The sequence below is a fragment of the Lagopus leucura genome, unplaced genomic scaffold (assembly GCF_019238085.1).
Source record: "Lagopus leucura isolate 7727_CA_CO unplaced genomic scaffold, USGS_WTPT01 Super-Scaffold_100016, whole genome shotgun sequence".
NCBI lineage: Eukaryota > Metazoa > Chordata > Aves > Galliformes > Phasianidae > Lagopus > Lagopus leucura.
This window is the reverse complement of record NW_024962270.1, coordinates 13612938-13636781: the sequence shown is the minus strand read 5'-3', so window position 1 is coordinate 13636781 and position 23844 is coordinate 13612938. Positions and strand designations below refer to the sequence as shown.

The 23844-nt window shown below is 46.8% G+C and overlaps 1 protein-coding gene across 2 annotated transcripts in view; it reads left to right on the top strand.

Annotated features, from left to right (window-relative positions):
- GRIA3 (glutamate ionotropic receptor AMPA type subunit 3) overlaps window positions 1-23838 on the top strand; it is a 141949-nt gene extending 118111 nt beyond the window's left edge. The window contains exons 13-16 of one of the 2 annotated variants that reach the window (XM_042876548.1): window positions 7754-8001; window positions 20795-20909; window positions 22924-23171; window positions 23568-23838. In XM_042876548.1, the coding sequence (XP_042732482.1) occupies window positions 7754-8001; window positions 20795-20909; window positions 22924-23169 (609 nt within the window). In that variant the 3' untranslated portion in view covers window positions 23170-23171; window positions 23568-23838. Of the gene's footprint in view, window positions 1-7753; window positions 8002-8564; window positions 8680-20794; window positions 20910-22923; window positions 23172-23567 lie in introns of both variants that reach the window. The other variant, XM_042876549.1, reaches the window with a different exon arrangement.
- Window positions 23839-23844: the final 6 nt, after the last annotated feature.

Below are 23844 nucleotides of genomic sequence, written 5' to 3'. Positions count from 1 at the left end.
ATAAATGCTATCAGCAAGTAGTTAAGGAGAAGACTTGAATTACAAACCAATAGCTGCTATGTGATTCTTATGCAATCAAACGATATTGAGACCATCATTAGAGCCTGTTAAAACCACCATTGTGAACTTTGTATCTGCAGTGCAAAAGGTTTCATCTGTAAGTTAAACTCCTTGATTTTTAATTTAAAATTGTATTTTGCTAGAGAAGATGAAGGACTTGTTTCCAGCACAGCATTCATACAAATGTTTTTCTTTTGCCTTCGGATAAAGCTATGATTAGCAGTTTTAAGCCTTCAGTGTTCTTGGCATCAAGCAAAACAACGCGGTGATCATAACAAATGCCTGACAAAAATATTGAAGTGTGGCTGTTTTTATGGACTTTAAAGAAGAGAACATCATAGGAAAGTGATAGCTTCAAAGATGAGCTGTGCAGATCTTTGATATGTAACGTGGCAGCAATTAATCAGAAAAAGTACTGTGTTTTAACTGCTTCTCAACACAGAAATATGAAAAGCTTATTCACCCATGTATTCTCTCTCCCTTCCTATTTGACGTAGGTGAGTGTGCACAGATGCTGAAAGATGCTTGCATGTCTGCAGAGATCACCAGCTCTCCATTGCACAGTGATGCACAGTCTGCTTGTAGGTTTTTTTCTCTTAATTTGTCGGGTCTCCCTTCTGTCACATGGTTTACAGGCAGTTTTAAGGATGGCAGGAAATCAAATGTGACATAATTACACAAGAAATGGGTTCCCATGAAGTGATCTAATGTCTTTAAGTCTATGGATTGAAAGGGAAAATGTATCCTAATGGGAAGTAAAATTAGCAGCTCATCCATCACCTACTCCTTGGCAAGGAAGTGCTTGTATGGAAGTGGGGCTAAGGTGCCTGAACCACTGGCTTCAGCAGACGAGCCAGGATTCAGCGGAGCTCTCAACAAACACTTAATAACAAATATTTGAATAAATCTCTCCTTATCTTCAGTAACAGATGGCATTTGCCTACCAGGTCTACTTGTGCTCATTCTTGAGTCTTTCCAGCTTGTGTGCATTTCTGTACCACTCAAAAATGAGTTTCTCTAAGTCCAGGGTTGCAGAGTGCATTGTGCAGAGGAGCTGTGACCTGTAGCCCAGAGCGGGCATGGAGCATGGCCCTGCTGAGGCTCAGCATGCAGCCAGCAACGGGTTAACTCGCAGCCATGCCTGCACCAGAGGAGCATGCAGAGAGTGCCTGGGGGAAAATCACTTGCTGTTTGAACTTTCTGCTTCTTGGAGAACAGCTATATGGTAATGCTAATGACATCGCTTCAGACACTGAGAACCCAGGATTTTCAAGTCTCTCCTACTTTATGTAATGTGACTGTGTCACATTAATATGTGCTTGTTGGGGATTCATTTAAAATACATGGGTGCTGATAAATTACTCACAGTGCTGCTGCCATTGCTTTTGCATAATTAGAAAATACGTCGAGGTTTAGAAACTCTAACGATGTGAATATGAAACATCTCCTCTTACAGTCCGCTGGGGTTTCTCTATCATTGCCTGTACGTTGGCCCATTCTGACTGGAGCTGAAAACTCATTAGGCCTGACAGCACTCAGATACTGTGCTGCAAATGCTGCTGTTAATTTATTGAGGGCTGAACCCAGGGCAGGGCTGGGCTGCTCGGATACACAGAGACGAGCCTGCGCCATGCACTGCGACTGGAAGGATGCTCCTCTGCCTGATGTCATTCTGCCCCTTGTGTGTGTTGCCTCCTGCTCCCCAGGCAGTCAGACAGACAGACAGACGGCCATGCTGGTGCCACCCAGCCTCACTCTCTGCCTGCTCACCGGGCATGGCTCTGCCCATGAGTTACAGCAGGATTTACAAAGACAGCTTGTCTACTGGTGAAGACTTTCATTTTAATTTTCCAATCAGTATTGCGACATGGAGGAATGGATGGCAGCAGTAAAGTGAGGAGATGGATCTAGGCGTAGTCTGTGGCTCAATATTGTGCCAGGAAAGGATGTTTTAAATCTTGATTTACATTCTGCTCCCTGGACTGACATGTCAGCAAAGCCTCATTACGGCCAGAATGCCGATGTGCTCAGCTGTGAGTATGAGCAGTGCTCACCTGAAGCAGCTGCAGCACGCGATCTGCTCACTGCCACAGCCAGGGACCCCCTGCCCACTCCTTGCCAGCTCCCCCTATTCTCTGTGGGGCAGAGCCTGCTGGCAGCTCACAGCCCTCTACCCTGTCAGGCCCTGACAGAGCCTGGCTGAACCTTCCCTTAATGAATGAGTCCTAGAAGGAAATGGGAAACTGGGGCCTGGAAGCCCTTTGAGCTTCATTCGTCTCAATTGGGAAAGGAGAATTAGATTTCTAAGCAGAAGTTATAGCTTCATTAATTTTGGTAGCAAACCAGCATGACAGTGTCTCCCATCCCAAAACACATTCCTTTGTACTTAGATGCATATATGCATCTAATTCTTGCCAATATACGGACTAGTTGACAGTCTTTGGCCTTGCTTATTGGCAGCACCCCACAGGTTCGTACTCTGTGGGCAGGATTTGGCAGTTTAGGGGCTGGGCTTGCTGAAAGTGAAGCGCCCTGTGCTTGCTCACGGCATCTGACCTACTTTCTTCTGCCCAGAATGTAATAAAAACAAGAGGCTCTTGTAATGATGGGATTGATTTTTCTGTCCATATAGGTAAGTAAATTGCTGGCATCACAAGTTATCAGTGGCTGAAAGCTGTGACATTGATCTATTAGGCTGTGCCCTATGACCTTCAGTAAGTGACATCCCTGCCTTCCCATATGCAGCTGGAAAGGGAACTAATGTGCCCTCAGGCCTTCTCTGAGACCTATTTTTTCCTTCTTTGTGAAAAGCTTGGAAATCTCAGGCAGAGGCACCTTAGTAACGATGTTTATCATGTTTGTATTCCTGATGTGGCAGGCTAGGCCAGCCTCCGTGTGCTCCAGAGCTGGCCTTTGGCCAAGGGCACCAACCACTGCCCTGTGCTCCTTCCCCAGGCAGCTGTGGTTGCTCTGTGTCACGTTCGTGGGGAGCAGAAGGCACTCATCTATACTCGTCCTAAAGCCCGAGGCAGGGGTAGCCGTGGTTTGTCACGGCGGGAGCAGCTGCCCAAAATGGATGGATGTCACGGTGCTCCCAAGGCAGGCAGCAGAGTGGTAGCAGGGCAGTCGGCTGGTCCTTTTTCACTCCTGCTGAGTCACTTGCTTCTTAATGGTTCATAAGCTGCTGGATTCATTAGCTGCTGTAAAAGAGCTAATTGCGCACATGGAAGAAAAGCAATGAATGATGATAATGAAGCTAAGGTTCATGCTTAACTACTTAGATTCCTATCGGTGAGGTGTGCATATATCTAAAGGCAGTGTGTATTATTCAGATTAAAGATCTGTGCTGTTTGTAGTACGGACCTCTGTGTTTTGTGTCAGCAACATCTGCCTGATTTAGGGCTATAAATTTCCCTTGTTAAAGAGCTATAAAGAGCTGGTGAAGTAGAAGAGTGTGTGCTGCGACAGGTCCCTGCTCACAACTGCTGCACGTTGACATTGCGTTTACTGCATAGCAGTGCATAATGAGCTACACCAAAGTGTATGAACTCTGCGTGGCCTGGACACAGCTCTGAGGCAATACAGACTCTGACTCTGAGTCAGCTGTAACTGGCATCCTTCTGGGTCTTCTTCCTCTCCCATCCACCTGCACCATTTGTTAGAATGCTGGCTGATTATGCAACGTTCTCCCACTTCTCATAGCACAGCTCTGGTGGCTTTAGATTTCTTAATATCTTAGTTTTGAAGACTCTTAATTTTAAAGAAGTGTAACATCAGTATAATCTAAAATGTTAAACATGTAGACTGAAAAAAATGAGAACATGCAATTAATTTTAAATGTAAAATTGATGTTGGTGAATTTGGCTTATGACTGGATTGTCACCAAAAATCACTCGTGAGTAAACTTTGAGCTTTACTGCTGGGAAATAATTTGCCAGTGCCTGTCAGAAGAAACGGAGGTCCATTTTGATCATTTTAATGAAATACTCCACTGGCACATGGGGTGAACATTTTGAAAAAGGTCTGTGGGTAGCAGAGGCGGTGACAGAGAGGGAAAAACCTTCAGGAATGGGCAGAGATTATCCCCGTAACATACTTTAGCTATAGAGGAAAAGCACTGTTTCTTTCAAACATAACAGCTTTGTGACACTTGGTGGCGGAGGAGCTGACACAGTGTCACTTCTAGTAGAAGTGTGAGACAGGCGTCTGCTCTGGGGGGAAGGTGATGTGGTCAATGGGAGAAGCTTCTGTCACAAAGAGATTTTTCAGAGTTAAATTTAACCAGTGTCAAATAACCATCTGAGAGGTGTTGGGTTTTGCAATATTAGGCAGTTTGAACAGCAGTTTTGGCAACGAGCAACCAAGGCGCCTGGTCCCAGTGCTGCAGAGCTGCGCTGCTGGAGCTGGGTAGCTGGAAGCAGTCAGCAGGTACATCTGCTGCCTTCCTGCCTGCACATGCTGGCAGTCTGAGCCAGTTTGGCCTTTCCTTGAGCTGCTGGAGCCAAACACATGCACAAGGGGGGAAAACTGGAAGGCGAAGCGATGTTAAAAATGGGGACTGGCTCTGCAGGACACTGCGTCTTGCGGAGGGATGCAGTGTTGTTGACAAAGCAGGGCCACTCTATTTATATCTGCAGTAAGGTTCTAATCATGAAAGGATGCTTTAATGTGTCCCGAGGCCCAGATGAAACACTGCAAATGTTGCTTTTAAGGAAAAAATGGTAATAATATCCCCTTGAAATCCCAAGGAAATGTGTCAGACGGACTTCTTGAGAGCAGTATCAAAGAAATGAAAGAAGAGTTAGAGTGTGCAGGGAGTTATTGCAGTTAGGGGCTTTGAATTGGCTTACATCTTCGCTTTTAAGCTTATTTTTTTTTCTAAATATCTCTTTAAGGGTAACATTTAATGAGAAGGAAAACGTTTTGCTGCCACTGAACCCTATCAGCAGTGCAGTTTTGTCCAACCTTACCTCTCTTGGGAGCATAAATCCTTTGCATGCCAGGCACCTCTGCTGTCAGCCCCCCTGGTGGGTGACACGGGGGATTCTGATATGGTTGGTTGCTTGCTTTTTTTGGGGGGGGCAATTAGAAATTAGTCGACCATTTACTGAAAATGCTATCTTTTATTTCATCACATCATATATTTGACAACCTTTAGCTTACTGGTCATTTTATTGAGTGGAGAAGGTGCAAAATAGGGTCTCCTGGGTGAGCAAAACCTGGAAGGTTTCTCAAATGCCAGCCCAGGCCTCAGGCTGCACAGAGCAGCTCTGGCGCTGTGGGGTGCAGTGGTGCCACTGCCCCATCCCCACTCATGGGACCTTGGCCACAGCACCCACCAAGCCTCTGGTCCTCCAAAACCTGTGTGTCTGATGCATTTTTTTTAACTATTCCCACTCAGTGTTGGCTTTACTGGTTTATGTTTTTATGTGCTTACACTAGATTAGACCAGTCTGCTGTACTCATTTAGTTAATTTGCTAATAACAAGATATTGTGAAAATCCCCACTTGGCAGAATAAGATGTGGGCAATGATGATCATATAGAAACATAATTATTTTTATTAACCAGATCATTCAGAAGAGCAAGGGAGCAATTTATAAAGCTTGGTTTATCTGTTAAATTTTAAAGGAAATCTGTAATCTCAAATGTTTTAATTGTGGAATTTTGTTTTCTGAATGATGGATGATTGTGTTCCCCCTTTGCCCTTGGAGCTTTGTTTGGACCATTTGCAGCTCTGACTGCGCTGTTGGCGCTCATCAGATAACTGTTATTATTAACAATGCACAGATGTATTGGCAATTGCTTTTAGTAGTCAGGCCAGCTAGAAAGACTATGAAAGAACTTATTAAAGACATATTCCAGTGTGGGTTAGAAGATGAAAAGGAAAAGAAATTATGGTTTATCTGTGTAATTAAAGGCACGCTCTGCAGAGGAAAACAAGCAGAAGCGTACTTAGCATATGCACTGTTTTTGAAGGCAAACCACTTTATCTGAACGAGATAGAGAGAGAGAGAAGCAGGAAAGCCACATTTTTACCTTCCTTTTGTCCTTTAGATGCCCGTTGCAAATACAAATGGGCAGGTGCGTTTGTATTATTTATGTTAAAAGAAGATTAAGGTTGTAAGGACAAGCACCTTGAAAGTAGGACACAGCAGAATTAACACTGCTTATGCAGTCCCTGTGTTGGCCAAGCAATCCGTTTCTATTACATTTCTGCGTGAGCAAATTGCATGAGCAGAGCGGGCAGGCCTGGCCGTGGTTAGCCCCGCACCAGGGGCTGCCACCAGCTCTTCTCCTCACACAGCTGCATACTGTTGCCCATAGGGCACCAGGGAAGTGACAGTCATCACTTGTGGGGAGCTTCCAGAGCCCGGTAGGGACATCCTTCCCATGCTGCACAAGTGCCCAGCATCCCTTGTGCTCCTGTGCAGCCAACCTTGGCCCTGGAGGCATTCATCTCAAAGCCCTCAGGCTTGCTTCTAGCACCCCACCCTGCCTGCTAGCTCCTAATGAAGCCACATTGCATTGCTCTGATTTCCCATTGTTGATGGTGCTGCTTTTAATTGGTTTGCATTTTTCAGCTCATCAGGAAGGATAATTAAAATAAAATCCTGCCCTCCATGCTCTTCGCACTCCATCATAGCAATGCTAGCTGGTGTTTTAGTCTGAGGAACGGTGACGGCAGGATTTACTTCCCATGAAATGTTTGCGGGCTGGTTGTTAGGCATTGCATTATTCAAAACACATTAAATTGGTCTGAATGCGAAGGAAACGTGTCTCAATCATCAAACTGATGGACATTAACGGTCTTCTGCCTCAAGTTTGTTAAATTTGAGCTAGATTTAGCTACTGCGTGCTTCAGTCCTGTTCTGCAAGGAAGGCTGTGGACAGGAAACTGGCAAGGAGTAGGAGGCATAAATTCAAGATAACCGCAGCTTGGGCTGAAAGCCTTGTATAAATCCTTGGAATTTCCAGACTTCAGAGCAATACAGTAAGCATTACTGCCTTCTATCGACCAAGCAGGAAAGTTTTAACTGGCAGTGCCAGATAGCAATGCTTAAGAGTCTTGAGGTGGCTTTAACATCTGAGGGTGGTTTAAATCCCTCTGGAGGGGATGAGGATGAAGGAACAATACATTTCTCTGCTTTTCCAGCTTCACAAAGCCTGTGTGCTGCGCTGGAGGCTGTCAGCATTGGCTCAGTCTCAAAACCAGGAAACCTGAAAAAACAGAGGTAATATGTACATGACACACAAGCAGTTAACTAGGGATTTTCTCAGCTCATTCCTAACATTTGCATTTGTGATCTTTTAGGGGAATGTGAAACTGAATTTGAAAAGTTTGATTATGAAGAAGGGGTTTTTTAATTGCTCTCGTTTGAGCATCATAAGGTCTGCTTCATGTACTGTATTATGAACTTTCCACTGCTGTTGTGAAAAGCAGGCTTGTGCCTTGCTGGGAATTTTCAGTAAGCAAATGTTGGCATTTCCTAACTCTGAGTGAGCCCAAAAGCCAGTGCTGAGGATTCGTGTGCGAAGGAGAGGTTTCCTTTGCCAACACTGGCCATGCTGGGTCAAGCAGCCTCCCTTTGGCTGACAGAATGCGTACAGAGCCCTGCAGAAGGACAGCTGGGGCAGCATTTTTATTCTGCTGACCTGACCTCCCTTCACCTCCCTCCTTTCCTCTCTCCCAGAGATCAAAAATTGCCGTCTACGAGAAAATGTGGTCTTACATGAAGTCGGCCGAGCCCTCCGTGTTCACCAAAACCACGGCGGATGGGGTGGCGAGGGTGCGCAAGTCCAAGGGGAAGTTTGCCTTCCTGCTGGAGTCGACGATGAACGAGTACATCGAGCAGCGCAAGCCCTGCGACACCATGAAAGTTGGAGGGAACCTGGATTCCAAGGGCTACGGGGTAGCCACCCCCAAAGGCTCAGCATTAAGGTGGGTGGAATAATATAACAATATCCATGTTGTTATAGTATTCCACCTACCCTGATGTATTGTGTTGTCATTTTCTTTCTTGTGGATTTTGAGGTAACTTTTAAAGTTTAAAAATCTTCAATATTCCATGGAGTTAAATAAGACGGTAAATTACGGTTTCGTTTATTTAATGCATCCTTTTTTTTTTTAGTGCTCTCTTCGTGTTGTCCTTTCTGATTGTTTGTTGCTGTTTTAATTTTACAGTTCGATGGCTTTTTCAATTTAAATGGTAAAAGCCGAGTTAACCTGCCATACGTGACGAATGTTAACTGCATGATGTGGTGTTCTTGTTACTTTTTTTCTCAAAGACAATTTCCCCATCCCGCACACTTCAGTTTTGAGCAAATGTTATCCTCCATGCCACCTTCCAATATTTAACCCTGTATTTGCTGTACAAACATTTTTATAGCTCCACGTTCTGTGAAATTTTAGCCAATTTGTCCTCTTGTGCTCCTTTTTTTATACGTTACGATTTCCTAAGCATTTGTGCATTTTTCTTACAAGTTATGTTTTATCGTTTCAAGAAATGCTGTTAACCTGGCAGTATTAAAACTGAATGAGCAAGGCCTCTTGGACAAATTGAAAAACAAATGGTGGTACGACAAAGGAGAGTGCGGCAGCGGGGGAGGTGACTCCAAGGTCAGCCTCAATGTCACCACAATCGGGTACCTTAGTGGAGAGTAATCGGCAAGGCTGTTATTGTGCTCACCAAGGAAAAAAACGCTGATCAAAACCATCCGAATCATTGCGATGGGGAAAAAAAAAAAGCCATTCACTTGCCCAGTAGCTCTTGTAAAGAAACAGCCATGTTCAATGGTGGCAGCAGTTTTTGGTCAAGCCTGCGAACCTCACTGAACTAACAGATAGCAAGCCCTGTGCTGGTGGGACCAGACCACAGCCCTAAGCACAGAGCTTCTCTCCTCTGTGACATAGGTTGGCTTAGACTTACTTCTGAGAGACCTTGTCCACTGAGGATGGCTCCTTCCCCCATGCTCTGCTGGGGCTGGTCCCCAGCCTGGGGCTCTCTGCAGACATGGGCTGCTGTGCTAGGCGGCCTCAGAGCTGAGGCTGGTCTCAGAACTGAGCTGCTTCCTCTGCTGTAGGGGGGTGCTGGCCCAGCGTGGGGTCACAAGGTAAGGGCTCAGCAATGACCACAGCAATGGCAGTAGCTGGGTATTATCGGTCATCTTAGTGCAGGAATTACCAAGGAATTTAATTTCAATTTTGTTGCTCTACTGAAAACTTAAGCAATGACGGGAATCATCCATTAGTGGCAAGGTAATAGCAATAACAGCAACGTATAAGGAACTAGAGCTTGCAAGAGATGTTGTTTGCAGCAGTGAAGGGCATTGAAATGATGCACTGAAGTGGAAATTAATCTTAAGGAAAGGTTTGGGTAGCTTTGCTCAGAGTCACCTGTGTATGACAGTGACCAGCCTTTTGCACACAGGAGCACTGCACCTGTGTTTGCTGTGCTTTTAGAATATGGATTAAAATCCTGGCTTCAGAGGCATCAGTGTGGCACGTTCATGGGCTGAAGCGCCAGGCAGCCTGTGCCTGAGCCACACTCCCTGAGATGCTCAAAGGAGATCCTGTACTGGAGGAGCTAACTGGTGTTGCCAGCTGACATCCTTAAGCTGGTAAAGAGAAGCAATAGCTAGAATGGGTTGGATGTTGTTAGTCACCTTGGGTACAGGAATTACTGGGATATTTACTTTCAAATACTGTTTTATATAAAAAAAAATTGAGATTAATTTTTATAGTGGCTAGTGATAGTAAAGTCAGTTCCTTAAGGAACAATAACTTCTGTTCTCCCTTACCAAAATGCTTCAGCTTTGGTCAAAGATCAACAATAACAGCATTTTCAGTAAATTACGGTTTTGGACAATCGCTGCAAATTACTGCTGCATTCCATTAGTATGAGTTGCATGCAGCTAGCTACCTAGGGAGTTCCTCAGCTCCTCATCTCTGGTATAGCAAAAGCCACTGAGTAGTAGTAAAAGGAAGGAAAAGGTCTTGCATCCTGGCTTGTTCAATGCCCACGTTTGCAGTGCACAACAGCAGCCTGCAGAGCTCTCACATGCTTTTTAGCTCAGTGGCTTATCTTTCATACAGCATTTTTATATAATGATAGACTTGCTGGTATATTAAATGTTTAATATTCTCCTGGGATCCAGCACTGCGTTTTCTAATACTGCCTCCATGGAAGCAAACTTTCGTATGAAGCAGCATCAATGAACTCCGCTGCTTTGAGTTCATTGAATTAAAACCAGGCAACTAATGCTTGCAGCCCTGAGGAAGTTGAAGAGGATTTCAAAAATGATCATAATTAGAGCAGGGTCATTCTTCTATTCTTACTTGTGCTGAAGAAGCTTTTAAAAGAGCAGTGTCATTTGTTAGCAAGCTCTGGCCTTGCTCGGTGGATGCTGAGAGGCACACCAGAACAGAGGAGCAAATGTGATGGGCAGGCAGGGAAGGGTGACTTGTTATTTCTGGAGATGTAGTAAATCAAAAAGGGCTTTTTTTACAGCAAAATGGCTTTTCCTTTGAGGCAGCATTCTGCGGGCATTTAATCCTGCAGGTTCAGGCTGCACAGCACTTGGACAGGAGTACAGGCAGACAGACAGATGCCTTCCTGGCAGCGCACATTGGCATCCTCATCCATGCCAGACCCAGGCCGCTCCCCTCTGTCCTCCCACCAGAGCCTGGCTTGCCCTCGTGCTCTCGTATCCTACCTACACAGCTAATTCTCTGTACCAACGTGGCTTTATTAATAGGGGATCCCATGGGAGTCTCTTTGGAGCTGTTCTTTTTTCCCTTTTCCCTTGGAGGAGGAGATGCTGAAGGAGACTGAATGAAGGAGGCAATACCTGGGAGAACTGAGTGAATGATGGAGGTGATACCTGGGGATGACTGACCGGCAGCACCTGCTGAATCGCTGCTCGAGGCAGGCTGTGGGTGGCCACTGGAGGTGACCACATGGGGCCCATTGCTTGCTTGGGGCAGCTTTCTTTACTGGCAAAGCTAACAGAGCCCTTCTCTCAGCTTAGCCAGTAGAGACCTGGGCTTGGGGAGCAGCTGCCTGAGCAGGCCATCGACCCTGCCTGCCTCCAGTATGGTCTTGAGCTCTAGCTCATGCTGATGGAGTAAGTACATATTTGTCTGCCTGTGCCAGCGCCCATTGCAATCCTGTGGAGCTCCCTCCCATGTGCATCCTTCCTGTGGTGCAGCATACAAGTTCTGCACACAGTGCTGTGGGATTCTGAGCTGTAATTGTGAGTTTACCTCTTGTTACCACATGTTCCTGGCCACTGGAAAATTACCCAGTGACTCCAGGTATCAACAGGATTTTGAGTCCTACGGTGGGAATCAGAGAAGGAGCTAAATGGCCTTTCTGGAAGTGTTTAAATCTACTCCATGACAAGTGCATGGTGGGCACTGCACTGCCCTGCGGTGTCCTGGCTGCTGAGGCTGCCCTGGCAGGGGCTTCCACAGTCAGTGCTGGGCTCCTCTGAGCACAAGTGGTTGTGTGACGCACGTTAACACATGTGGGTGACTGACTTACCTGGTGCAGCATCCTGTACCTGTTCACTTCGCTCTCCTAAATGAGCGTGAATTTAGGTTCATCCATTGGATCTGTGGCAAAATTACACCATATTCTCAACCTCTTATGCATGTCAGCTGCGTTCACAGTTGCGAGAGGACACAGAATAGCAGTTACAAAACAAATGTATTCCAGGAAATATGTTACAACATATTACCAGTTTGGAAACTAATTATTTTGTTTATTATACAATCCTATCATCTCATAGCTCAGTGATGGCTGAATAGGAATTTAACGAGAAATAGACGAAACAGGATGTAGGCAGCAGCAGCAGGATGAGTGACTTAAGGGAAACTAATTATTCAGTTGCATAGGAACAATTTTCTACTAAGATTAATTTCTATAGTTCTGCAGTTGAGACATTTCTTGTATTCTCATATTTTCATGGCAATGCTGAATGACAACCAGCACGGAAGGAAATTGTCTGAACGTAGCATTTCACCAGCTTCACATGCCAGGAGTGCTTCCTAATTATTTGACTTAATTTCTTTAATGTATTCTTTTTTAGGCTGTTATCTCTTTTGGAGTGCGTCCGTGAAATGGTACTTGATGCAACGCTGCTTCATTTTTTGGTCATTCCCTTTTAATCAGGAGATTACTTTTGCAGAGAGCTAGTTGAGTCCTGCCCTCAGAGCCTCACACTGTAAAGCACTGCATTTCCCAGCCCTTCTGAGACGGGAGCGGGGCCATTAGCAGACGGGATTTGTTCCCCCATCTTTCGCTGCTGTTTTGCTTTGATACATTTGCAGCACAGCAGTTAGCATTTGTGGCATCATTTTTTAAGTGGCATATTTTTAGAAGAAATCTGCTGGGCATCATTTTAGATGATACCTGACATCTAAAGAGCACCACTGCCAAACGTGCGGTGCTTTATAGCAAACATTTGGGTTAATGGTGATCTTAAAAAGATGCAGCACAATTTATTTGAGCAGTTTGTTGGAAATTACGTTCAGTGGTGTGAATTTACTTGCCACCCATTCTGTAGGCCTGGGTTATGATCTGGAAAAAGATGGAAGGGCTGGTGAGAGCCAGCGGTGGTGGCACGGAGATCATTCCCACTCGGAGCTGGGAAAGTAGTGTGAAATTATTGCATTCTGCAACTGAGTGACAGAGCAAAGCAGTACTTTAATAAGATAATAACGCTTTTGGATGAAGATATCAAAATATGTGCTTAATTGACAGCTATTATTTTATAGCGTATTAGGAAGCAAAACTGTGTATGTTTTATATCAACAGTGAAGTCTTAGTGCTTTAAGAGTTCAGTGGAGCATCTCGTTAAGAGCATTGCCAGAAGGACAGGGGGCCTGCCTTGTTTGCAGAAACTTCTGTGCTGCTGTGGAGCTCATGGGACAGCCATGGGTTTTACTGGGACAGCCACTAGGATAGTCAGGATGAGGACTGAGGGCAAGCAGGTTGCCCAGGCTGGAAGGAGCTGTTGGGCTCAGGGCTGGCATCGGAAGACTGTGCACCTTTTGTTTTGTCTGTGTAACCTTCAGCAAAACTGCCATGGGGACTTGCTTTGCTGCGTTGACAAGGAAGTGCGCTTGTGCAGCGCTGACTGCGGTGGAGCAACCACACATTCTGCTTCACAGCCACAAGAATCCTCAGCAAAAGGCTTGTGAGTCATGCATTTGTTTTGATAATACCTGTGGTGCTTAAGAGTTGTTTTCCGTGAATTTCTTGCATGAGTCATTTATCCTGCATTGCAAGCATCAGTGCGGGGAGAACTGGGGCAGGGCTCATAGGGCCTGGAGAAGGGAAAGGAGAAAGCAGCAGCTCCAAGTGGAGCTCCTAGGGCAGGAGCAGGACTTGTGCACTGAATGCCTGCATTCAGCTCTGCACTCGATTCTTTCCTCACCAATGGTAATGGTTGTCACATAAAATACAAAGGGAAAGATAAATGCTTCTCTTCTTCTTCTTCGAAGTAATTCTAACCTTCCAGCACTAAGCTCGCATGGAGGCAGGCACTCTGCGCGCACCAGCACTGTAACCATGCTTTGCACACCTCTGGTTCATGCCAGCAACACGGCTGTCCCACGGTGCCTGCGTGCCTTCGGACCGAGCTGCAGGACCTGCAGCAGGAGCTGCAGAAGAAGCCATCGCAGGAGAAGAGTAGTTCATTGAAGATGGGGGAAAAAGTGGCTATGTCTAGAGGCAAGAGAAGGAAAAGGTGAGGGGGTACCCTGCACGCAAGGTAAGTCGAGTCTCTTGCTCATATCCCCTCAGGCTAGGAAGGATGCAGGTAATGTCAGGAAGGCCCCACATTGCTGTGTCAGATGGTGTTGGCTGTAGCGTAGCATGAAGGCCCCACCATCAAGCTGTTCCTGCCTGGCAGCACTGCTGCCCATCCTCTCCCCATGGCTGTGTCTCAAGTCTCAGGCACTGCTACAAATGAACTACAGTGACTTGTTATGGGTTGCATTTCCTAATCCAATATGCACGTATTATTGCATTAGCACTTGGCACTTCTATTAAATTATGATCCTGTTAGTACAGAGTTTAATTTATTTGAGCTACGTTTATGAAACATATAAATATACTTTCCTAGAGACAGTTGCTGCTGCCAAACACAGACAGCGTACACTCTGCAGGTTCAGGTGGTGACACGTCTGGCTCGGTGCAGGTGTGTTCAGCACAAGTGTCGGTGGTGTGATGATGGCACCCTACAGTCACACTCGTCTTCCACGCTGCAGCAAATACAGCACCAGCCAAAACCTGGTTTGAAATTGAACATCTAATGCCTGCACGGAAAACTCCACAGGTTCCATGAGGATGCAATAGGTGCTCCGTTGTGCCTATAAAAATAGTAAGCAAGATCTCTTGAATTGACCAAAAGAACACTTTTTATGGAAAATCATAGGAATGAAGACCAGAGCAAACATCTGTTAATGCAGCTACTAAATACTCAGCAGGAACTGTGGAAAACCATCCACTGGGAGATCATCTGTGTAGCTTTCACATGGCCACTGTGCAGCCTGCAAGCTCTCCTTGTAGGCAGCTGCTGTCTGAGCAGAGGGATGAGCTGCCAGCCCACAGATGCCCTCTGCATCGATGCAGTCCTCGCAGGCTGCCGTACCACATCAAAACGGCAGCACGAGGCACAGCCCGCACAGCCTTCTGGCTCTGATGAAACTGCATCCTAATTCATTCCGTGACACCTTTTGGTACTGAGAGGCGGAAAACAGGCAAGCAGTGCTGTGCCCTCCCTGACATCTCAAGTCAGCAACAGCCCCTGGGGACACCGTTCTCCATCCCCGTCAGCAAGGGAACCACATCCGGTTGTGCCACTGAGAGCAAGAGTGAGAAAAAACCCTTCTGCTGGAGGATTTAACACTGTGACTGATGTCTCTGAGCACAACGCCAGCCGTCAGCGTGCGGCGTATGTCTTAGGTGGCTGGGGATGTATGGGGCTTGAGGTGCCTACTTTTAATCTTCTGATTTTGAAGGCTCTTTGTCTTTTCGAACAAGACAGCTTTCTCTTCTGTCCCATCCTCCGCCCAGCCATAAAACATTTCAGTCCCTAAGATGTCATGAACTGTGTAAAGGAATGTTGGAGGTCTGAAGTGGTGGCAGAGTACAACCCAGTGTTTGTTTCTTAAAAAAAAAGCAAACAAAGACATACCTGGTGCTTTCGTAATGAATAGTCACTGCTCAGTGTGAGATACAGATCACTTTCTGAGGCAAACATAAATAGGAATAGTGAATGACTGTGTTTTCAGGGCTTTGCTCATGCCTGCTTCGAGTGCCCTGCAACTGTGGGCTTTAAACATGCACAGAGCATTTTAATATCGAGTCCATTTCCAGCCTAAATCTTCCCCATCCTTTACATGTGGATGCAGAGCAAAACATGAAACTGTGGCATGGAGATGCTGCTAAATTGGTAAATTATGACAGACCGTATCTTGAGAGAGAGCTGATCTAGGAAAGAGCAGAAAGCTTGGGCAATGCATTCACCCTCTGGTCAGAAATTATTTCAGTAATAAGATTTGACAAAAAGTCCTTTCAATAGTTACAGATCAGGCCAGGATTTATAGAGCTTGGGGGGATAAAGTGCCTTATTTGATTTAGACGGGTCTTTAACCTCGAGCAGTGCCCTCCAGAGAACGGTGCTGGATTTGGTGTCTCTTCCTGGATTCTTTCTGTCTTTCTATTTTAATGACGTTAGTGAGATTTGTGTGGTGCACTGTCAGGTTGAGAGGAGTGCTGGGGTTGATGCCTGCCTCCGCCGGTGCCCCTCGCCCAGCTCAGTGTCTGGGTGCTGGTGATGTCAGCAACTCCAGCAGTGCTTCAGCCAGTGAGGACAGCTGCAGGCAGAAGAAACAAGCAGAATTTGTGCTGCAGGTGTTGGAGCGCTCTAAATATGTCAGATTCCTAAATTAAAGGGATTAAGAAAGAAAGAACACAGATTAAAAGCAAAACCAGCTGAATGAGCACTTTACAGTGTGCGCATGGAGACCTGGTGCAGTGTTGGGCTTTCTCCTCCTTCATGTCACTGAGATTTGCATGGGAGGTGAAGGCCCCTCAAGAAAGCTGCATTTTGTGTTGCTCAGCAAGGCATTAGCACCAAGCGAGGATGTCATTCTTCATTAATCTTGCTGTCTTCAGAGGGACAGATTTGCCAGAAACCTCCTGTGGCTTTTTGTTGCTCGGATCCCACAGACTGGCCATAAAAATGGCCTCACCAGATACATTACACCAGATTTACGGCTGGTCTGCGCCCATGCAGTGTAATGCAGCTGTGGCCCAGGAGTGCCCTTGGCTGTGACGTTGCTTACCCTGATGCACCCCACATGGCCAGGGCCAGGGTATGTGAGAACACAAACAGCTTGGTTGTAAATGCCACATCCCTAATGTGCATCCGTGCTTCCACAGGACTTCTCCACTCGGAGTCTGTTGGCATCTGGAAAGGAAAATAAAAGGACCTTCTGTGGACTATTCAGGATTTCATGCTGTGAGAGATGTGGTACTGAGTACACTGGGAACGGCATCTTCAGGCACTCAGCCAGACTTGTTTGCAGTGGACAGGCTCCAGCTGGCCTTGTGCACCGTGCATTTGGAGCCCTTCACCTGGGGAGGAGAATCCCCATTGCCACTGGCCCCAGATTTCCTATCCTCAGCACAGCTCGTGTTCAGCCTTGGAAGCAGATACAAACACCCCTTTGGGTGGCCCTGGGGACACAGCAGCTCCCAAGCTGCCCACTGGGGCACCATAGGAGCAGGCTGGGCCTGGTGGCATTGCTGCAGCTCAGCCCCTGCTGCCATGGGCCCCAGCTGGGCCACAGGAAAAAAAAGGATGCTCTCCAAACCAGAAGAGCTCTCACTGGTGATGTTCTGCTCTCCCTTCAGCTTGTGGGTCACTTCCTCACCCTTTGCTCCCAAAAATGCTACTTTTGGACTCTCCAGATGCTGCAAGCAACAGTGCTGAGACAACACCATGTACCCTGCACACAGATAATCTATAAAACATTAGAAGATGGCTGGTAGTGGGTGAAGGAACAACTGCAGATTGAAGTCTGTAAAAGCTGGGTGGTGAGAGCCCAGTGCTGGGGACACTCAGTGCGGCCCTGATGGAGTCCTGCCAGGAGCCTCTCAGTGTTTGCCTCTTTGTGGTGCTCTTTTCTGAGCAATTTCATCTAAAAATCCTAGATTAATCATGAGCAGTGCTTCATCTGGTTTGAAGGGAGCAGTGTGCTGTCTGCAGCGTTCATTTGCTGTCCTTGGCAATGATCATTTTTGGGTATAACACTTATATTACATCAATTAGAGCATAGAATGGGATATGAATTATCCAAAGCTGTTCCAATCACCACTTAAATCTTTATTGATTGCAAGTAATAAACATAACTGCAGTGTTGCAGAGAGTTTATGCCACGCAAGCACCAGTTCCCCACAGCTGGTGAGCATCTGGGGTTAGTGGGTGAGGTGTTTCAGTCACATCTGAGCACCCTGGCCATGGTTCCCTCCTGCTGTGATGAGTGAGGGCCCAGCCAGGCACTGGGCCATCAGTGTGTCCCACCACTTCTTCCTGCAAAATGACACTTTCCTGGCAAGGCTGGCAATGGAGATGATCTTCCCATAAATTAAAAGCGCCTTTTCCAAGAAGCAGCTCAGCCTCGGTGGTTGTTCAGCAGTGCACTGGCACATCACTGCAGTGGGCAGGAATGGGAAGCTGAGCAGTGGAAGCGCCAGCCTGGCGGTGTTGGCAGCTGTCCGAGGGGCTTCACTGCCATGTGCTCCCACAGCATGCAGTGACAACACTGGATAGCATCTGGCACTGAGCATCTGCTTTCAATAGGTGAAGGTGAAACCACAGAAACAGACATAAGAGGTCATTAATCAAATTAAAAACCTGTTATGGTTTATAATTCGTGAAGCGCATTTTACCTGCTAACATTTGAATCTGATAAAGAACTGTTTCTTTGATAATTCATTTACTTTTCTTCAACTTCAAATTCATTCTGGCCAGAAAGAAAAAATCACCACATCACAGCCCTTCTTAACAGAGCAAAAAAGACTGCAACTAAGCTGAAACTTAGTGCTGAGGCACTGCAGCAAGAGCTGGGCAAGTCCCTCAGACAGGGAGATAGTGTCATGAAGAGAAGGAAAAAGAGAGAGAAGATAGGTTCTGTCTCAAAGCATTTTCCGTATCTATGCAATGGAAAAATAATCAGATAACAAAGCAGAAATGCAGTAAAAGCTCTGCAATTTGCACATAGCAACTCTTTTGAGGGATTATCACACCTGTAAGCATGGGGAACATACCCAGGCTGGAAGCCACGTTGTGTTTGTGCCAGGAGGGGACAAGGAGGTGCCACAGCAAATCTGACATTTAGAGGGGAAGTAGCCAGGATTTAGAAACGGAAGCAGAAGCCTAAGGGACACAGACCAAGGGGGTGGTTTCAAAGAGTGAAAGTACAGTGCCTTTCAGAAATCACACCACCAGCACTGTCCTGTGCAGACAGAAGCAGGATTTGGGGCTGGCATCCCAAGCCAGAAGGGGCTGAAATGTGCAGAAAGCATCCTGGGGGTCTGAGCTCCTCACAGCTGGGGGAAGAGCCAGTGGGTACCTTGGAGGCACCCAGCCTGTGGGGACAGAGCAGCACCTCTTGTCTTCTGGCTGTAAGGGGTGGGTGCTCACACCAACACCTGCATGACCAGGAGCAGGGAAACCAAACTGCTGAGAGCAGTAAAAACCGTCTCTGTCCCAGGTGTAAAATAGTGTTTGCAGCAGACTCTTAGAAAGCATCAACTGTAGCAAATGGCTTAATTTGCCAGCGGAGCACTGTTGTTCGGCATTGGGCTACTGGTACCATTCCCCTTGTCTCAAGACTTCCAGTCTTACATGGACATTAGCAACCAAACTCTTCAGTGGCATCTGGGAAAGCCCAGCAGCTCCGACCTCGCATGGTTACACTGAGCTCAGCCAAATCTGATTGTGAAAAAAACACAGAATCAAACAAAATTCTTCTGCTGTGGTGAGGAAGAAAACCGCAGCAAGTCTGTGCCCTGGCTACTGTCCCACACCAAGGGATTCTGCCGGCCTGATCCCACTCACTACAGCTCGCTTTGCTGGTATACAGAGCACAGAGAGCTCGAGATCTCAACCTCAAAACTTCACTTTCATAAAAGCAGCCAAACTAATCAGCAGCTGGTCTGGAAACCACACAGGGAAGATGAAAAAGAATCCCATCATAAATTAAAGGCAGAGGAAAGGCAGCCGAATCCACCAGGGAAAGGGCTAAGGACCTCACAGAGCATCCCGTACAGCCCCAGAACAGTGACCTAATTAAAGAAGCAGCTCGAAAGCACATCATCATCCCAGGGAAAAGATGAAGAAATGTCTTTTGAGAGAGACCCAGAAACAGTGCAGGGGATCCCGTGAGCCACCTGTGTTGTGCCCAAGGGTGTCAGTGGCTTGGATGCAGCCTTCCTAATGCAAACGGTGCCAGGATCAAGCTATGAGAAGAAACCTTCCTGCAGCAAGCACAGAAAAACCTTCCCGTATTTTGAGTACCGGGCAAAAGCCTGAATCTGCCCCCAAATCCCAACCCTTTCCATGTGGAGGACTTTGGTACAGGTGGGTGCCCACCATCCTGCACACTCAGTGCTGGAGCCAGGGGAGCCGCGTGGCCACCTGGGGCTGTGACCAGCAAAGGCAAATTCCCCTCTGTTTGGTTAAGACAATTTTAGTTTACTTTTATATATATATATATATATACTTCTTTTTAGCAGTTGCGTGTGCAAAATTAACTGCAATCTTGGCTTTAAGAAAAATAATAAAGCGCCCTAATTAGCATGTTAAGCCTTCTCATTTCCCAGTACTGTATAATGTTGTGAAAGCTAATTTATAATGTATTGGATGTTATGCAAATTCTCTGTGTTCCGTAAGGGGTTTATAAAGGCATGCAAATTAAAAATAGTGTTTGGAATGGGACTGGGGGGAGGGGGAAATTTGCACAGTATAATGTGCAGAGGAGCGAGAAAGGTGTTTATAAGCCTCTCCCCATTGTTTGTGTATTCTCAGCCGCACGATGCTTTTCAGAGCAGGGAGATGCACTGCATAAAATCTCTCCAAACCGGATCGTTTTAAAATGAAATGTGGAATGAAAGAGCCGTCCTCCAAGCGGTGAGCCACCCGCTCGCTGCTTGCAGCACGAGGTGATGCAGCCTGCGGTCGCTGGGACCGGCGGTCCCCACACAGCGGCACGGTGTCAACGAGGATAAAAGCTCACAGCCCGGTGTGGGCACACGATCCCAGCCTTCCCTCAGCCACAAAGGTGTTTGGAGCAGGGCTGCTGGGCTTGCTGGGCTTGCTGTCTGTTAGTGCCACTGAGGTGCCGTGGACCAGGCCCTCCAGCACCACAGAGCTGCTGCCAGTGCTGGGCTGGGCAACGGGGCGATTGGGCTCGCTTTGTTTCTCCTACCCTCATTTAACAGTGAGTGCCGATTACTCAAAGCGATATGGGCAGGACCTGGTAATATAGCGTTGCTGTAGCGTTAACTTAAGGGGATGATCCAGTTGCCTGCAGTGTAAATACTTTGTGGCCAGGAACCCTGCTTTATCGCTTTGTATAGTTTTAAAGTAGTTTAAAGCTTGAATAACATAAAATAACATAATATAATGTTATTTATGTTATTTCCCACGTGAAGAACTCCTGTAAACCTTGCAGTATTGAAACTCAGTGAACAAGGCATCTTAGACAAGCTGAAAAACAAATGGTGGTACGATAAGGGTGAATGTGGAGCCAAGGACTCCGGAAGTAAGGTCAGTCGCTGAAGGTCTTTTCGTACTGATTAGCAATCACATTTTGACCCACTGTTTGTGTATACAGAGAATGACTTTCAAAAGTTGCTATTTGCATTTCGAAGGTTGAAAGAAAAGAATAGAAAACAATTGTTAAGTCTCCGAAAATGACCGCAGTTTTTCTTACATGCAGTAACAGACTTTAGTTGTAAGTATGTTTTGCTATTTAGTAATTTGCTGCACAGACATGGAAGGAGAATCCCCCAGAGCGCTCGGAGCTGCCTCCCTCATTTGAATTTGCAAGTTTCCTCTCAGTCAGGGTGTTTTATTCAGGCCAGCATCTTTTTCCTTACTATTATTTTCAGTTTGATTGAACGCCTACAATTTGTTTCAAAATTGTAACATAGATCCTATAGAGCTCAGTCTGCAGAACAGTCAGGTGCTTGCAAAGGGTAGACGAGTTCAGGACAGAGCCCTGGTGAGGAAGAAGCTCCTTTCCTGCCCTATTTTCCTCTTCAGTTCAAAATGTGTTTAGCTGAATTTTGGAGCTGTTTGTGGCGACTCTGTCTGCCGTTCCCTTTCCACCTGGACCCGTTTTGCTGCTGCACAGCCACTGCCAGCTGTGTGCCCAGTCCCACAGGGACGCCATGTGGGCAGGTCCGGCTGCATCAGCCGTGCTGGGTTTGCAGCAAACACTCATTTGAGCCATTCAGTTTAAGCTATATTAGGATTTCATTGTTGTTTTTTTTTCTTTAATGCCTATATAGCCACTGAGGATAACAACACCGGGGTGAAGGAGGCTTTCAAAGGCACCTCTAGGAGTTGTCCTGCTGACATCAGCACAGCTCCCTCGTGCCCTTGGAAACACTCACTGTAACTGATCCCCCCAAAAATGCTCCCAATTTGGAGGCCCCTCCCCATGTCAGGCTTCATTCAGCATTCCAACCGAGCCAGCAAGCTGCTGCCCTGCTTTCAGCTGAGCTGGGGGCTGCTTGGGATATAGTCCTGGATCTGCTCTGGGAGATGAAGGGAATCTGAGCAGAGTCCCTGCAGCAATTGGCAAGAGGCAGAAATGAGCAATATTTCAGATCTCAGCACAGGCTGTTTGCTAAAATGCATCTATCTAAACTGCCTATTTAGATACAAGACAGACACATACAAAGTGCATCCTCCTTTATTCTGAGTACATGGAAGGTTGGATGCCCCTGGAGATAGCCACACACTGTCTGGGAACACCTGGGCTTACTTTGCCTTTCAGCTCAGGCATGAACCAGCGGCATCTCCCATGTGCAGCAGCAAAAGGGTTGTATTCTTGCTTAATCTCATTACAAAATCCTGGTTTTTAAAATGAAAGCCTTCTCCCCGCCCCTTTATTTGCCATGTCCTGAAGGGATGCAAATCCCAGGCAGCATATTCTGTGCTGCAGTAATATTTTCTGCTCCCTGCAGGTGCTGTCTTAGCTTAGGGCTCTCCTGACCTTAGCCCAGCTGACCATCTTCCTAGGGTTGTTTTTTTTTTTTTTAAACTGTTGGGAAAAAAAGGTAGAAAAGTTTAGCAGTGTGTATCTCACTAGTTATATCTACATTCACCAAAGCCAGGCATCTAGTGGCTTGGGTATTTCTGTTTACTTCCATAATGCAAGAACCTGCTACTTTAAGTAGCCCTGGGCTGTCCACTAGAGCTTCCCAAAGGTGCCCTGGCCTCCAGCTTTGTCCTGGGGCAGTGAAGGCCTGGGGAAGCCAATGGCAAAAAATCCTATTGACTTCCACATGGCCGAGGTTTTGCTTGGCAACCGGCGCAGGACAGAGCAGCTCCTGCTGCCATCCCTGTCCTGCGGGGCCAGCGGCACCGGTAGGGTCACGCAGCGTGACCACAGCGGGTAAGGCTGTTGGGTTGTGTGGGGGTGGGGGGGATTTGGACTTGATTGGAAAGTTTGTACCGTGTGTGGTCGTTGTTGGGACTGAGTGCAAAGTAACCTGCTTTCTGTCTGCCTCTTTCTCACAGCAAAACTAACGGTGTGGTTCGTTTCTCTTAGGACAAGACCAGTGCTCTGAGCCTGAGCAATGTGGCCGGGGTTTTCTATATTCTTGTCGGAGGCCTTGGGCTGGCCATGATGGTGGCTTTAATCGAGTTTTGTTACAAGTCTCGGGCAGAGTCCAAGCGAATGAAACTCACCAAGAACACCCAAAACTTTAAGCCTGCTCCCACCACCAATACCCAGAATTACGCTACGTACAGAGAAGGCTACAATGTGTATGGCACAGAAAGCGTGAAAATCTAGGGGTACGAGTAAGGTCCAGTCAACTAGAAATCCTCTTCCTTAACTTCTGTGTGTTCTTCTAACTTCTGTGGGGATTTAAGTGAGCCTTTCCCTGCACAGGAGCAGGCTGCTCTGGGGGCTCCGGGCTGCAGCAAGGATCCATCTCCCCAGCAATCCGTGGCTCGCTCAGCCCATGTCTTTTGTTAAGAAACAGCTGCACGGGCAGCCAGGGAGAAGCGTCCCGGGGGTGGGAAATGCCCCAGGCCCCCAGCGCTGCTGTGCTGCCTGCAGGGAAGCAGGACAGGGGCTTCCCCGCTCTGTCAGAGCTCCACGCTGCCTCCTTCCCCGTGCAGGTTGGTTCCTTGCTGTCTCATGAGGTCTTCTCAGAGGAGACAAATGAAGTCTTGTTTTTGTTGCAGATCCTCGCTCTGACAGCGTGCAGGAGGAGAAGCAGCAGAGAATGTGGCTACTTCATGGATTCGGACCACCTGAGCCAGTCGCACTCTAGCCGAGGTGTCAGGTATGACACGCATTGATGATGGTGCAATGAACTTTTAATAGGAAAAACTGATTTTTTTCCTTCAGTGCCTTATGGAAGACTCTGAGACTCACAACAATGCAAAACCATCACTGAAATATTCTTGCTTTGCTTGAAAAAAGAAAAAGAAAAAAGAAAAGGAAAGAGAAGAGAAGAAA